The sequence below is a fragment of the Solenopsis invicta genome, chromosome 15 (assembly GCF_016802725.1).
Source record: "Solenopsis invicta isolate M01_SB chromosome 15, UNIL_Sinv_3.0, whole genome shotgun sequence".
Lineage (NCBI taxonomy): Eukaryota > Metazoa > Arthropoda > Insecta > Hymenoptera > Formicidae > Solenopsis > Solenopsis invicta.
In genome coordinates this window covers 7,058,048-7,072,259 of record NC_052678.1, presented here as the reverse complement: position 1 = coordinate 7,072,259, position 14,212 = coordinate 7,058,048, and the positions used below count along the sequence as shown (strand labels likewise).

General features: G+C 41.1%; 1 protein-coding gene across 2 annotated transcripts in view; it reads right to left on the bottom strand.

The window, feature by feature from the left end:
• LOC105198941 (roundabout homolog 2) overlaps positions 1-14,212 on the bottom strand; it is a 118,898-nt gene that overhangs the window by 78,898 nt on the left and 25,788 nt on the right. For both annotated transcript variants that reach the window (XM_039457965.1, XM_026138763.2), the window contains one exon: positions 389-697. In XM_039457965.1, the coding sequence (XP_039313899.1) occupies positions 389-488 (100 nt within the window). In that variant the 5' untranslated portion in view covers positions 489-697. The remainder of the gene's footprint in view (positions 1-388; positions 698-14,212) is intronic.

Below are 14,212 nucleotides of genomic sequence, written 5' to 3'. Positions count from 1 at the left end.
TAATCGTATCGCGACTTTAGCTAATCCATACTGCGCCGGTTCACGCAAGAAAGAGAGAGAGAGAGAGAGAGAGAGAGAGAGAGAGAGAAAAGGTGCACAACCCGCGGTCGGTGCTTTTGTCCGAGAGAGTCTACGCTCTCTGGCTTAGCAGCTTGTCATTCTTCGCAAAATCGTCTGACGTAGCGGCGTGTGATGATCGACGCGGATTCTCGAGGTGTCTCGTGGAATTTCTTGAGGCGAGAAGCCCGTTTCACGGGGATTCGTTCCGAGTTTAACGAGCGGTCTCTCTCTTCCTCTCTCGCGTGAACCGGTGTCTGATACGCTACCCGGTATAATCCGGACGTATAAAAAGAAGACGAGAAGGAGGATAAGAAGGAGGCTCTCTTACCTGCGACTGTGAGAGTGGCGTTCCTACTCGGGACGGATCCAGCCTTATTCCGCGCGACGCACCAATATACACCGCCGTCCTGCTCCTTCTTGCCGTGCATCACCCGTAGAAAGAACAGGGATCCCGTAGGCAGCAGGACCCGATGCGACTTGGCGTCCCCCGGCGACGTCTGCACGAGCTCACCGTCCTTGTACCACTCTATCACCGGTTCGGGCTTACCCTCCGCTTTGCAGTTCAACGTCACCGGCTCATTTTTCGCGACTATTATGTCGGACGGGTGCTCGGTTATCCGTGGACTTTTCAGCTGTCCTGAAAGCAAAAAAGGTAACGGAGACTCTTTAGCGGATCTCTCTAGCGACGTGCGACGTGTCGTGTCGTCTTGGCAATCTAATTAGTTTCACCCCTTCAACCGAGATATTTTCGCCGCGACGCGAGAGCGCTTTGCGTTCTCTCACGTTCAAGTTTTTCGTCTCGAGTATAAAGGGGGGGAAAAAAAAGGTAAACACAACGAAGATTAATTTCGTCCAATTAATGCCTTCGCATTTAAACAATGGCTGTCGCCGCGTTTATCCGAAAAAATGTATTCGAATATTTCTGCGATGGTTAATCCATTTCGCTAGCTTAAGATTCTATTTTAGGAACGTATATTTAAGACCCAAGATCTGTTTACTCATTATCGAGTTATGCTAATCGATGTCTGCTGTGAGAAGGTCAACATAAATTATCCGTTATTTCTCGCGTCTGGTTATACAGCACCCCCGCCATCGCCGTCTCGAGACGACACTACGTAACACTGAGATCATATAAATTTATTGGCACATTGCCAATATTAATCTTTCGAAGAAGCCGCCGCCGTCTTGCCAATATTAATATCACGAAGCCGCTGTTTATGTACTCGCGCGATCGAACGCTTTTCTTCGCCGCGCGAATAACATCATGAATTTTCCTCTTGTTTAGCGTTGACTATCCCACCCCATCCTCTATCTCCTCGAGTTTCTCAATTTTGTATGGAGCGGCACACTGCGCAAAGGTGCACCGTGATCTCGTTAATTTTCAAACACCTGGTCGTAAACCAGCTCAGAAACGAAAATTAAATCCGGCTTCAATCCGCCTTATTTTTAAGCACCGTCTCGTAAAATTTTCAGCGCTTAATGCCCGTTGTGCATCGCGCTAGCGTAGAAAAGAGAAAAATTATGTAAAGTTTACATTTGCGTAGTAAAAACTATGTTAATGCAAGCTGTAATTTGTGTCAACGCGGTAGCATTAAATCCATGTAAACTCGATTCGACATGTTTACGAGTCACCGCAATTAGCGGCAATATAGAATCGCATTACTAGGAATTAATGCAAATAATGCAAAACGTTTCGCGACGCATATGGAGATTGCATTTCTAGCATTAATTAATTTTAATTCAATTATTCCCGTTTTTATGCGTGGACGAAGGGAGTGATTTATTGATGAATGCGATACAACATGTGTTTTCATCAACGCATGTAAACAAATCATAAACCGATTTGCCGTGACACACTGGGCGCAACGCTGTTCCGGCTCGGCTAATATTACGTAGCATCTCGCCGTGACATTTTATAAATAACGAACGTACGAATTATGCATCACAATAACTCGAATAACCTGACAGCGACGTAAAAGTGAGGGAGGCGAAAAACAATTATTTTCAATTAGATTTATTATATTGCGTTAATTATTTGCGAGCTTTTATATAGCGTGTAGATTTCGCGTTTTTCCGTCTTGAAAAGAAATTTCCAAAACACGCTTGTCAATCATGAAATCTCTCTCTCTCTCGCACAAAAGCAATCTCTCAAGTATATTCTACACGGGCAAAAAATATTAATTACTGCGCAAATAATCAACTTACGAAATAATTAAAAATTTTTTTAATTACTGTCCGCATGATAGCATCGCAACGCTGGTTGAAAAGCGCGATAGTATTCCAATAGAGAGCCACGGCATCACAACGAGACCATGCGCAACCACCGCCGTGCGACGGATATAGGGGCGATTCCGCGGCGGTTTTTCGCCATTCGCTCCAACAGCTACCAGAGATCATCGCATACGTCCCCGCGCGTTCAACGCGCTTTGACGCACGCACACGTGAACGCGTGCACGTGCGACTCGCGCGTGAGGCATCCAACAACGCGAAAGTCACGTGTATGTGTGTGTAGTACGGGTGTCCTATTTAGATAACTGAATTATGGATGAATTATTGGCCGCCGGTGTATACGTAGTGCAGGTATATAATTTGATAATATCGCCGCCTCTGGCGTCCTATCTCCGTGCCACGAGATTTTGGCTTGCCGTGGTGTACGTCGCTCGCCGAACGTCCATATGCATTATGCGTGCGCGCTCGCTTGCATATACGTGCATATAGTACGTGAGCGGCGCGACGCTTACATTGTCGCGTCGCGTCGCCTCGCGTCGGTGTGAGCGAAGCAACGAGCAGGCAGGTATTAGTCATCGATAGTGGCTCGGATTACCTGTGGTTACACGCATTATTAGATAGGCGCACCGTGCTGCTGTCTAGTCGGGGCATTCCTCCGCGAAAGTGCCTACCGCTCGTGTTCATGTATATTAAAAGGAGAAACCGATAATCGGATAACTTTTACGCAGAGAGAGAATCGATACTTGCGTATCGTAGCTGCGAAAGAGGCTTTTCGACATTTTTTTTTTTTTCTTTCGAAGAAGATAAGTGTAATGGTAAATGTAATAATGAGCGAACAATGGTAATTTGTTACAGAAATAACGATCGTATATTTTATAATTTATCATATATAATTTCTCTTTTGGATCAGTAACTTTAGAGGAATGTAATTTAAAATAAATTATACAGATATAAAATATAACCATCGATAAATTAATGGTTTTAATTATCTACCTTTTAATTACCGAGGTGTTAATCTAATTCTCTAAATTATGAATGGAAATGAAAAATATAATGATAATATGTAATTTAAATATTTACAAAGAGAAAGAATTCCGACCAGAATTTTCGGTATAAAATAATTGAAATTGACTCTTCGCTTTTTTTTTCCCCATAAATGCCGCATCATCAGCAGATCCGATTATTTTCACGAAAGCAAAAAAGTGCAGGTGCAATCTCCCGGTCACTAATGTGAGTAAGGAGGAGGGCACAGGAGAAGCAGAAAAGTGACGAAGCAAATTACACGGGTGCACCTATTATTAGCCCGTTATAAAGGCCACGGACGTTTTTTCCTTTTTTTCTTTTTTTCAGCAATATAGCCTCGTTCGTGTAAGAAATCGAGACCCTGTCGAAATCAGAAAGCGTACGGCAGATGATAAAAAAAGAGAGCTCGATAACACAAGAGGCCGCTTAACTTCGACAGAAACAAAAAGTGCTACACGATATCCCAACACTATATTTGTACTTTCACATCTAAGCTCGGCTATGTATGTACAATTCCCACTTCTTATAAAACGACGTAGAATTCTTCCTATTAATTTAAGGAACGAGCATCTAACGCGAGAACATCGTACGATTTATCTTCGGTCCGGTAGCAAATTTAAGCATGTTATTTTGATGATTGGACAGCGATTGATCTTTAAATTTAAATCGTCAAGAGTTAAATTGGCGGCAGTGATTTGCTCCGTTTGCTATATGAGCGAACCTTAAGCGACATACGAGGAGATTCGTAATGTTTGCAACTCATTATCATACCAGTTTCCACTTTTGCTATCACTAGAGCACACCGTGTGCGGAGTAGACGCCGTAGAAGGCCAACCAGGCGTCATATTCGCTAGTCATTCGCCTCGTTGCCATTGTGTATTCACTTAGCTTTCTCGTGCGTTCGTCGCGCAAGGTTAACGCAAACAGAATCTCGACCTTTCAGTACTTTGTTTAAACAGACGCAAATAAATTATTCAACGGGAAACGCGATCCGGATTTTTTTTATCCTTCACTTGCTAATTATACCGAGAAATATTAAACGATTTGTTTTTAATCCTTCGTTTGTTAACTGTACCGAGGGAAATAATAGAGATATCGAGTGTCTAACAATTTTTCATCATACTTAAAATACCAAGATTTTGAAAAGTTAAAAATATGTTGTCACTGTTATTGTAACACTTTATTGTTATATTAAAAATGTTTCATGTTAAATGTAACTACTTTTTATATATCACTATAAAATGATATTTATTCCATTTGCATTTATTAAAACTAAAATAACTAAAAAAAAGATGATATAATTTTAATTAATAATTTTTTTTGTGATAAAAAAGTCCATAAGAATCATCCTTTCTGGTTTTGTGATTAAAATCAGAAAGTTATATTTTTTATATATAATATCCAATTTTTAATTATAAAACCAGTAAAAATGATTTTATAGATTTTTTCGCTAAAAACGAATTTGCTATTAAAACTGTTCCATCACATTTTTTTAGCTGATTCAGTTTAAAAAAATGTAAATAGCACAAATATAATTTTTAACAATTTTAAATACAATTGTTTGAAAAACGTAACGTACTAGCGCAATTTCATTTCACGTGTTCACTGTAAATGACAAAAGATCTATACAAATTACATCTCGTCTAGTTTGAGGTCTAATAAAAGTTTAAATTTGTTGGACAGTGTATTTAGGTTACACATTCGTACGTTTCATTTAATTACAATTTTGTTTGTACGGCGTGCCTGAAGACTTACAGACGTCGCGTCTAGCATACCAAAATGTTTCGGCACGGATCTCTAGTTTAATGTAACTTTCCTAAGTCCGTAAAATTTAAACGAGGATCCGAATGTGCTCGGGATGTCGAATGCCGTTCTTAACATCGGTTAGACATCCGGGCTGCAAACGCTGGGTGCACGACGCTTAATCCTTTGTTTGAATTATTCAGAGGTGCATGTTGTAGTGGTAACATGCGCCGAGCATTTTCCGAAAAGAAACGGATACGCGCTTTATATGCAAACGAAACAAACAACGTTCACGTAGCCGCCGTCGTCCGCGGGAAAGTAACTCGGGACAGAACGGCGTGTCCGTAACGACGTGTAGCCCACACCCGAGGAACAATCCGTAGTTAACGAACAACTTACGTTACATCAATTTTCCGAATTTTCCCGGGTCTCCTACGATTCCGGATCTCGAAATTGCGCGATACCCCCAACACTCTCTCACGTGTAACACCGCCGTGTTCCGCCATAATCGGATTTCTGTCGCTGCTCGTGCAGAATCGTTCGATATCTATAAATCAGCATAGCGCCAGGTTACGCCAACGGCGAAGATTTATATTGGTCACGTATGCGTGTATATATGTATGTACACGCCACGTTTATCAATAAATTGCATCGGTGTGGTACTTCTTGAATCGTTAAAATAAGTAGAATTTATTTGCGCCGAGAAATACCGTCTCGCAATTTGCGAAAGAGCGTCGTTAAAATTTCAACCTGATATTATTGAGATATTGCTTCTGGTAGAGCACCAGAATTGCTGATCATTTATGAGCTATATTTAAATATTAGACGGATTAAGATCGCAAGCCGTAACGACTAAATTCGTCTCGATCCGCGTGACTGCGCCAATAATTTATGCATCGATGACTGAGTTCGACGCCTTTAACCGATTATGCGCTCGGTGCAGGGTCGTTGTACAGATATGCATATGCACCGTAAGCATACGACTCCAAGGTCTTTGAAAACGTTTGAGAAAATAATTAGCTTTAATATCAAAAAAAAAGAAATCTAGAAAGAAATATTTTAAAATAATATTAATATTTAATAGTATTTAATAAATGTTTAATATTCAATAAAAACTTGATACAGAATTTTACATTTTATCCGAAAATTGAATAGATATTGAATAAAATGGTCTCATTCATATTTGCAACGATTTTAAATCCACTTTACACGATTTATAATTTACAACAAAATTCAAAATATAATTTTATTTATAATTTTATATTAAATTGTGTATAGAATACTCGTTTGTTTCTTTGGCATAGTTGAGTTATTAAAAAATGTGATACGGTTATTAAATACGAGTAAATATAATCAAAGTATACCATAGAGAATTCTGTAATATAATAACATCAGTTTCAATAATATCCACAATTATAGCAATCTTCGTTCGTAGAAATAAACTTTGTAAACGTAAAAAAAATATATGGCATCAGAAGAGAGCAAAGTACATTTAACAAGTTACATAATGAACTTTTACTCGAAGATCTTATAACATATCAAAATTTTTTTTAATTAAATAAAAACAATTTAAAGATTTATTAAGTAATATTTTAGTTAAGAATTTTTTCTAATGCATCGGCATATTTATTTTTATAATTGACAGATTTTATTACGTACAAGCAAGAATATCTTTTTTATGTTCAGTTAATAAATAACTTGCTTCCAAGATCAAGACATTATCACGTAGATGATCAGATATGAGAGCAGGTTAAGTTGTAGTTTATCATTTACAATTCACAGGTATTTATGCATTATGCATATTTCATGCGCCTTGTTTGTTCACATATTTTCTGTATAAAAATATAAATAGAATTCTGTCCCGAATTCTGTTGCAAATTACGCACGTTGCAGATCGTGTAAAAATGGGCTTTTACAAATCAGATAATTGAAGACAAAAGCAATCACAATCTATTGCTCACTGTCTCTTTTTGTAAACATGCAGAATGAAATTCCGCTGTTATTCGATGTTAAACGAACTAGGTATTAAATTTTATACGATTACGGAGCTCTGTGAAAGTTAAACCGATCGAAACGAAGAATTAAACGAGGATTTCTCACTCGGAGGTCGGCTGTACAGGCGCAATAACAATGTCGACGACTTGGAAAACTCCACCACGTGGATGTAACACGCGCGTTGTTCATTTCCTCCTCTATTTCCGATGGCGCCATTTAAATCGCAACTGCCCTAACTAACTGGAAATCGAAGTCCTGCACCGCATTCCCGTCCTCAAGGGGTATGTCGACAGAATGCGCGGGCGCGTATGTATCTGTGTGTGTTTATGAAAGAGGGAGAGAGAGAGAGAGAGAGAGAGAAAGAGGAATAGAAAAGGACAGAGAGAAAGCGCCGAGACCCGATTGCCACGGAGTTTGATTTGTCCCGAACAAGCCCGCGCGAGAGAGGAAGAGTCCTATCTATTGGCATTAATATATACGAGAAATTGCTCGAGAGAACCAACGAAAATCGATGGGCGCCATTAAACCTAACAAAGAACTGCTTGGCGTCCGTGCGCGCCCAATTGCATAAGCGCGGAATAATGCAGTTTTACACAATGGAAACATGAAATGAAATTTGCAATTATAAACGGATCCATCGTTTATACCCTCATTTCGCGTCGCCGTATTGTACCATCCATCATTTACATTCGCATACGAGACATCGACTGTGATACGTAGACGTAAAATTCGTATCGCGCTTGCGCCGCAAAAAAATGGGGGAAAAAAAAACATTTAGCTTTGATTTTATTAAACGCTTCGAATTCGCAAAACCAACAATTCTCATCAATTCCGAGTTAAAACGAAATGCGTACCGCCCGGAGGCAGATCACATAGAGGAGAGGGGCACATGGAACAAAGCCCCTTCGTCGATTTTGATTAATTTTTCGATATTTTACTAAAATATCGCTTTTATTTTTTCCCCCTCCCAAAAGCCCTAAAATTATCGCGTGATAAAATGTAAATATATCAAATATATCAAATGCAAATATATATTAACCTCGCGATTCGGATAATAATCCCGCGAAAATCACATCCAGAGAAATGTAATTTATTAACCCCTTTTTTGCAGCAAATGCCGCAAAACTCGTCGATTGCGTTACGCATTGGAATATCCGAATTTCGCAACGCTGCCGCTCTTTGTCGCGCGAGATTACAAAATCGACTCTTGCGCGCGCCAATCGTGAATTTTAATTCCGGCTCTCGCCGCCCTCCCGCTGGAAAACTTTGTTTTCCACCCCTCTGAGCTCTCTCTTTCTCTCTCTCTCTCTCTCCTCTTCTCCGCCCGCGGCGCGTAATTACATTACACCTACGTCGCAACAGATGTCATCGCCGTTGATCTATTAAATAACGTGATTTATGGGATGGCGTTCTCCCGGCGTATCTCGCGCGCTCGGATGTTCTCTCCCGGAGCATCCGGACCCCGAGAGTCTCGACTCGCCTCGACTCGTTTCGTTTCGTCTCGAGCCGAGAGAGAGAGAAAGAGAGAGAGAGAGAGAGAGACTCGAAGAGAGACGACTACTCTCTCGGCCTTCGCTGGCCCTTTTTCTCGCGTATATCTCGCGAGCTCTATCGCCGTTCTCGAGCGAGCCCTGCGCCCTGCGTCGCGCACACACGCCCGCTCGCAGCCCGCTCGCTCGCTCGTTCGCTCGTTCGCTCTCCTCGCCATCGCGCGCGCGAGATTTTCTTTTGTTCGCCGCGCATCGTGCAGAGAGATGGGAAACAATGGCGGTGTTCGCGGCGAAATTAAAACCGCCTACGGACTTTTCATATTTCGCCGACGAGCTGAGTCTTCGAGCTCGTGGCTCTCCTACGCTAAATCGCCCCCAGGCGTTTCATTTCAGCTTCTCGCGTGTATCAACCGAGAGCTGTACATACACGAACGATATACACAGGGTGCGTGTATCGTTTTTCCCTTTACGAATACTTCCGGCATTTTCAAATTCATTTCTCGTAGACGACAACGTTATTGTAGCAGTTTTAGAAATTCTGCGAATACCCCCTGTCGAAAATGTAAAACATTTTTTGCAAAATACATTACGGAATCGCGATTACGTTTTACGAGATGTTTTCCCTTTGTTTAGAGCAGATTTTATAGGTAAATTTTCTTTCTAAAATTAACATGTCTCAGTGCATTCAATATATTCCATTTACATCGATAACAAACGTGAATTATTTATAAATAACAATGTGAAAAACACCTTATAAATACTCACGTGTCCCACTGTTTTGTTATCTATCTAAAATAATTAAAAAAAATCTTTGAAAATTCATGAAAATATTGTCAAGTTTCTTGATAAGAATAAATATCTATGTTTCGCTTTAAAAAAAATGTAACATAATTTAATTCTTGAAATTAAACTTTTGAAATTTCTAGAAATATCCATGGATAAAAATCGAAAGAATTAAATTTTAATACGCAAAATATCTTTAATTTAATATATGATTTAGTATATTAAATGATAACAAAATTATGATTTTAATAAATGATTTATTAAAGGATAGAACGCATATATATATATATATATATATATATATGAGTTGAGCCATAAAGTAACTCCAGATATCGAAAATTTATTTCTGTGGATTTTAAATTATCGGGAGATTGAACTAATTTAAAATATTCGAGAGAAAAGAACGTTTATCCATTATACGCGAATCGGAAATTATTTATAACTTAATCTTCAATGTTATTTTCCGTATAGCAATATCACGCTTGTTTCCTCGTAGCGAAAGGAAGACATCCCAAATGTCGGATTTCGTTAATAAAGCGCGATTTATTGTATTTAGTTGATTTGTTGCCGGAAGGCAGCGGCGCGATTCAATGGAGGGTTGATTCGTCCGGCACAATAGAGCTCTTCAGGTTTACCGTCGGGATAAAAACCGAACTCATCTCCCGTGGCGAAACGTACGTACGTACGTACGGCAGGCGCAGCGGAGTCGGGAATATCCGCCCGACAGGAAGGAATTGCGTATGCGACTCCCGACAGCCGGAGACGTAATATTCTCATTGTCGGTACATAACAGGCGCCGGGCACTTCCGCGCGTTTTACGCCGCGAGGGACGGCAATCGATAACTTTTTAAAGCGGATAGGCCGCAGCGCGTGGCGGCGGCGGCAGCGACGGCGGCGAAGCGAGGAGCCGAAATATATATATGCGTTACGTACGCGCACGCGGTCGCATAAAATAGAAATAAAGTCGACGTCTCTCTCCGTCTCGTGGATTCCGGCGGAATCGTAACGCAATACTAGTATACCACTTCGCGTATCTAACGGTATCGCTACCGGGTTTCGCAAATGCAATTCCGAATTCCGGACGTACTCCGATATTTGGATATCGCTGGGCCTGATATTGGAATATCCGGATGATTCAAGCGACTTGAATTCTCTGAATATCGCGCGCGAACGAAATTTTGTCATTTTTATCTCGCGAATAGACAGAATAGTAATGTCAAACATGTAAATTCCGCACATCTCTCGCATGCCAATAAATTTCTATTATCAATTGAAAAGCTGAAAATAATTCTCGCCATTCAAGTTGGCGGTGTAAATGGGACAGTATAAAATTCGCCTTCGGATCGTTTGAAGGATTCCGTTAAAGAATCCGGCATTAAGGATAAGGCATTAAGGCTAATGGATCTCGGGCTCTCGCTTCGTTCCACGAAGACGGCGAAGACGCGGTGTACTACGACTAATCGATCGGAGCGTAACATTAATCCCCAAATAATGATACGCGCGAGATATAGCGAGTGTTTTCCCAACGGCTGTCGGTATCGCTAGTCTTAATAGCCATTCTCTACTCGTTGTACGTCCGATGACTTGGCGTATGGCGTCACGACCGCGATGTCAGTATTGATTTACCGTCGGTTTGGTGGCTCCGACCCGTGCTATCTCTCTCCATCTCTCTCCGCTCTCCCGCCATTCTCCTCTCCCATGCTCTCGCTGGCGCTTATCATTCCCATTCGCTCTAATTCGCCATTTCCTCCCTTGTTCTGCTGCGGGGAGGAGAGTCCCGAAGTGGGAAGAGGCTAAAGAAAGGCCGGGCGGGCCAGCCGTTAGATCGATCTATACGGAGGGAAGGAGGACACTCGGAGAGTGCCCTCACAGATTGACGGTAGTTTCTACCTCTCTCTCTCTCTCTCTCTCTCTCCCTCTCTCTTTTTCTCTTTTCCCCCCTTTATGCCTGATGACGACGATAGTTGGCTACCACGAACGGAGGAATAGTTGCACGATGACTCGGCACGCGCATTTCACGCGCGCACGGACTCGAAAGAAAGAGACGACGCGAAGACCGGCTCCGCAGCTAAATGCGTGCGCGTGCGATCACACGCACGTGTGCGTGCGCGTGGGTGCATCGGAGGGGATCGGCCGGAATGGAAGAGACAAACAGACGGGAAGAAGGAGAGGAAGAGAGAAACTTTCTCCATCTCTCTTTCTCTCTCTCTCTCTTTCTCGCGGCAGGCGTCCAAAGGATCTTTTGCCACAGAAATACTTAATTACAACTACGCTGCCGGTAGTTTAGTGTGATTTTAATTTGGTGGCGGTGGCGGCAGCGGGTCTCTCCGGTGGCCTCTCCGGGTTAGCTCCACTTCTCGATCGTTATCTTCTTTTGTGCGTCTGAAATTATTACGGTCGCACGGCTACGTCGTCGTCCCGCTAACGAACGGGCTGATTTCTCCGAGAACGAGTGGAGGAAAAGGCGGTCGGCGGAATGCGCCGCGCGTCGCGCGCAATTAGATTTAAGCGGGAGATCCGCTTTGGAAAAATTGCTCCCGCTTTATCGACCTGTCAGCGGATCTATCTCGTTACAGATTAATTCTTCATAACGCAATTAATTCTCCATTCTACGACAGTATATAAATTCACAGTTTTTAAACGATTTCCCATTGGTTAATAACATTATGTCAATCATAATAATAACGGGTTATAAGTGATGTTCGATAATCGACATTTCATAGGGTAATAATCCTTGTGAAAGATATCGGAATTTTCTGCCGGAATTTTTGCGGAAAATGCCGGCGCTGCTGACGTTGTTCTTTCGGGTTCGTAGAATGATGTTATTTCATAGCCTTGGGCTGAAAGAGAGAGAGAGAGAGAGAGAGAGAGAGAGAGAGAGAGAGAGTTGAAATATTTATACTTAAACTGACCACAGGCAAAATGGTCTGGCATTTTTTTGCGCGAAAAGTGACAGTAGAACTGGCTCGAAAAGTTAATTAAACGTCATGCTTCCACGTGATTAAATGTTAGATAAGAAAAATGGGAATAACTGTTGAATATGCAGTTGATTAATTTGACAATTAAGAGAACACTTGAATCTTTCTCCTTCGTTCAAATTGAAGAAAAAAAAACACAAGAGAAAAAGAGAGAGAGAGAGAGGGAAAGAAAGATTTTGCTATCTATTCATATGTAATTATTCACTCGCGAGATATCGTTATTTACAGCAAGAGGGAGCAGAAGGAGAATCTATCGCGCAACGATTCATTGTACTCTGACGATATCACGCAAATGATTAATTGAAATATTGTTTTACAACGTCGAATACGCGCGTCGCACAAATCGGGCTACGTACAGCGGGAGCATAAAAAACTGCGAAACTCCAGTCAAAAGAATTCAAAGTGGCGGTTGATATCTACCCGATATCGATTATCGATGCCTACTATGGGCTTCGAAATACTCGTGCCCGTACTCAATTGCGTATTACGGATACCAATACCCCCTCCGATTGCGTATTATCGATACCCGGTACGCGCTTCGAGAGCTTTAAATCCGTGCTCAAGTTCATCGATCGCGAGCCTAATAACAGCCGAGACAGAACGAAGTGCGCAACTAATGCGCGATGAAATAATAATCTCTGAAAAATGAGGAATTTTGGAAGACGAGTTAGGTGAGTTTGCGCTCCAACTTAGTAAATAATCACAATTGCGATATACGCGATACGAACGAACGGTTCGTTGGAGAGATCAACGTGGATTTCTCTGTTCTCTTTTTCGGTACATACGACATTCTTAAATTTATGCTTAAAATATTTGTTATTTCAACACAAGGAAAAAAATAGATTGGATAGTTTAACGAAGCTACAGCTTGCTGCGCGTGTTCAACATCTAGAACTAAAGAGATTTGATAGTTTAACAAAGAAATTATGTTTGAAAACAATGTGTAAATTGTTAGAGCAATTAGTTCTTTGCCACAATGAAAGTTGCTAACGTAACAAGTTTTCTTCGTTACAGCAGCAAAAGTATGCGCCATTTTAGCTACCAGTTTTATTAAAAATTTAATCCATATGTTCAATTAATTTTCGCAAAAAGTTGTCTCGCTGTACTTACAAATTTGCTGCGCTATTTTAATAAATGTGATTAGTTATAATCGCTAATTTTATTCACCTATAAAACTTGGCTATTTTAACAACACTCGAAAAAGATTTAACGATTATCAAAAAATATATACTTAATTTATTTGTGCTAAATTATATAAAACGTTTTGGTCAATTCTAGCAATATCCAAGAATAGCCAAAGATGGCTAAATAAAGTCGAAACGTTTTCTATATAAATTAGCTCAAATAAATGAAGTATATAAATAATATCTTTTGATGCTCGTTGATCTTTTTCAGTATTGATTTTTTTGTTTTTATCGACATTTGAGCCAAATGTACTGTTAATTTGCTACTTTAACATGGAAAACTCGCTGTCCGTATATTACAGCTATGGATTGAATCAGCCGAGTTCTTAATTGTTTTAACAAAACTTTTTTTCCCAAACATATTCCGAATATATTGTTCCATGCACGCATCGATTTCTTTTCTTTGTTCCCTGTTTCTTATCCTCATGCTATATCTCGACGGATGCTAACGATCGACGTGGCAAAATCACCCAGTATAAAGGACAGTCACGTTCCAAGGAAGGGTGTCTTGTGTGCACACAGTCGCCGTCAGTTCGTTGACGAAGGGACGGAATTTCGCGGCGCGCACCCTTCGGGACTCCTTCGAGACGGGGTCGCCGAAACTTATAAAAAAATAAGACCGTTTCGGGGAGACTAACGCACACGATCGTTTCACGGAAAAGGGGCCCTTTCTCGGCGAGGCGAGGCGAGGCGAGGGTGCGAAGGGAGAGAGCATCATCTCTTCCCT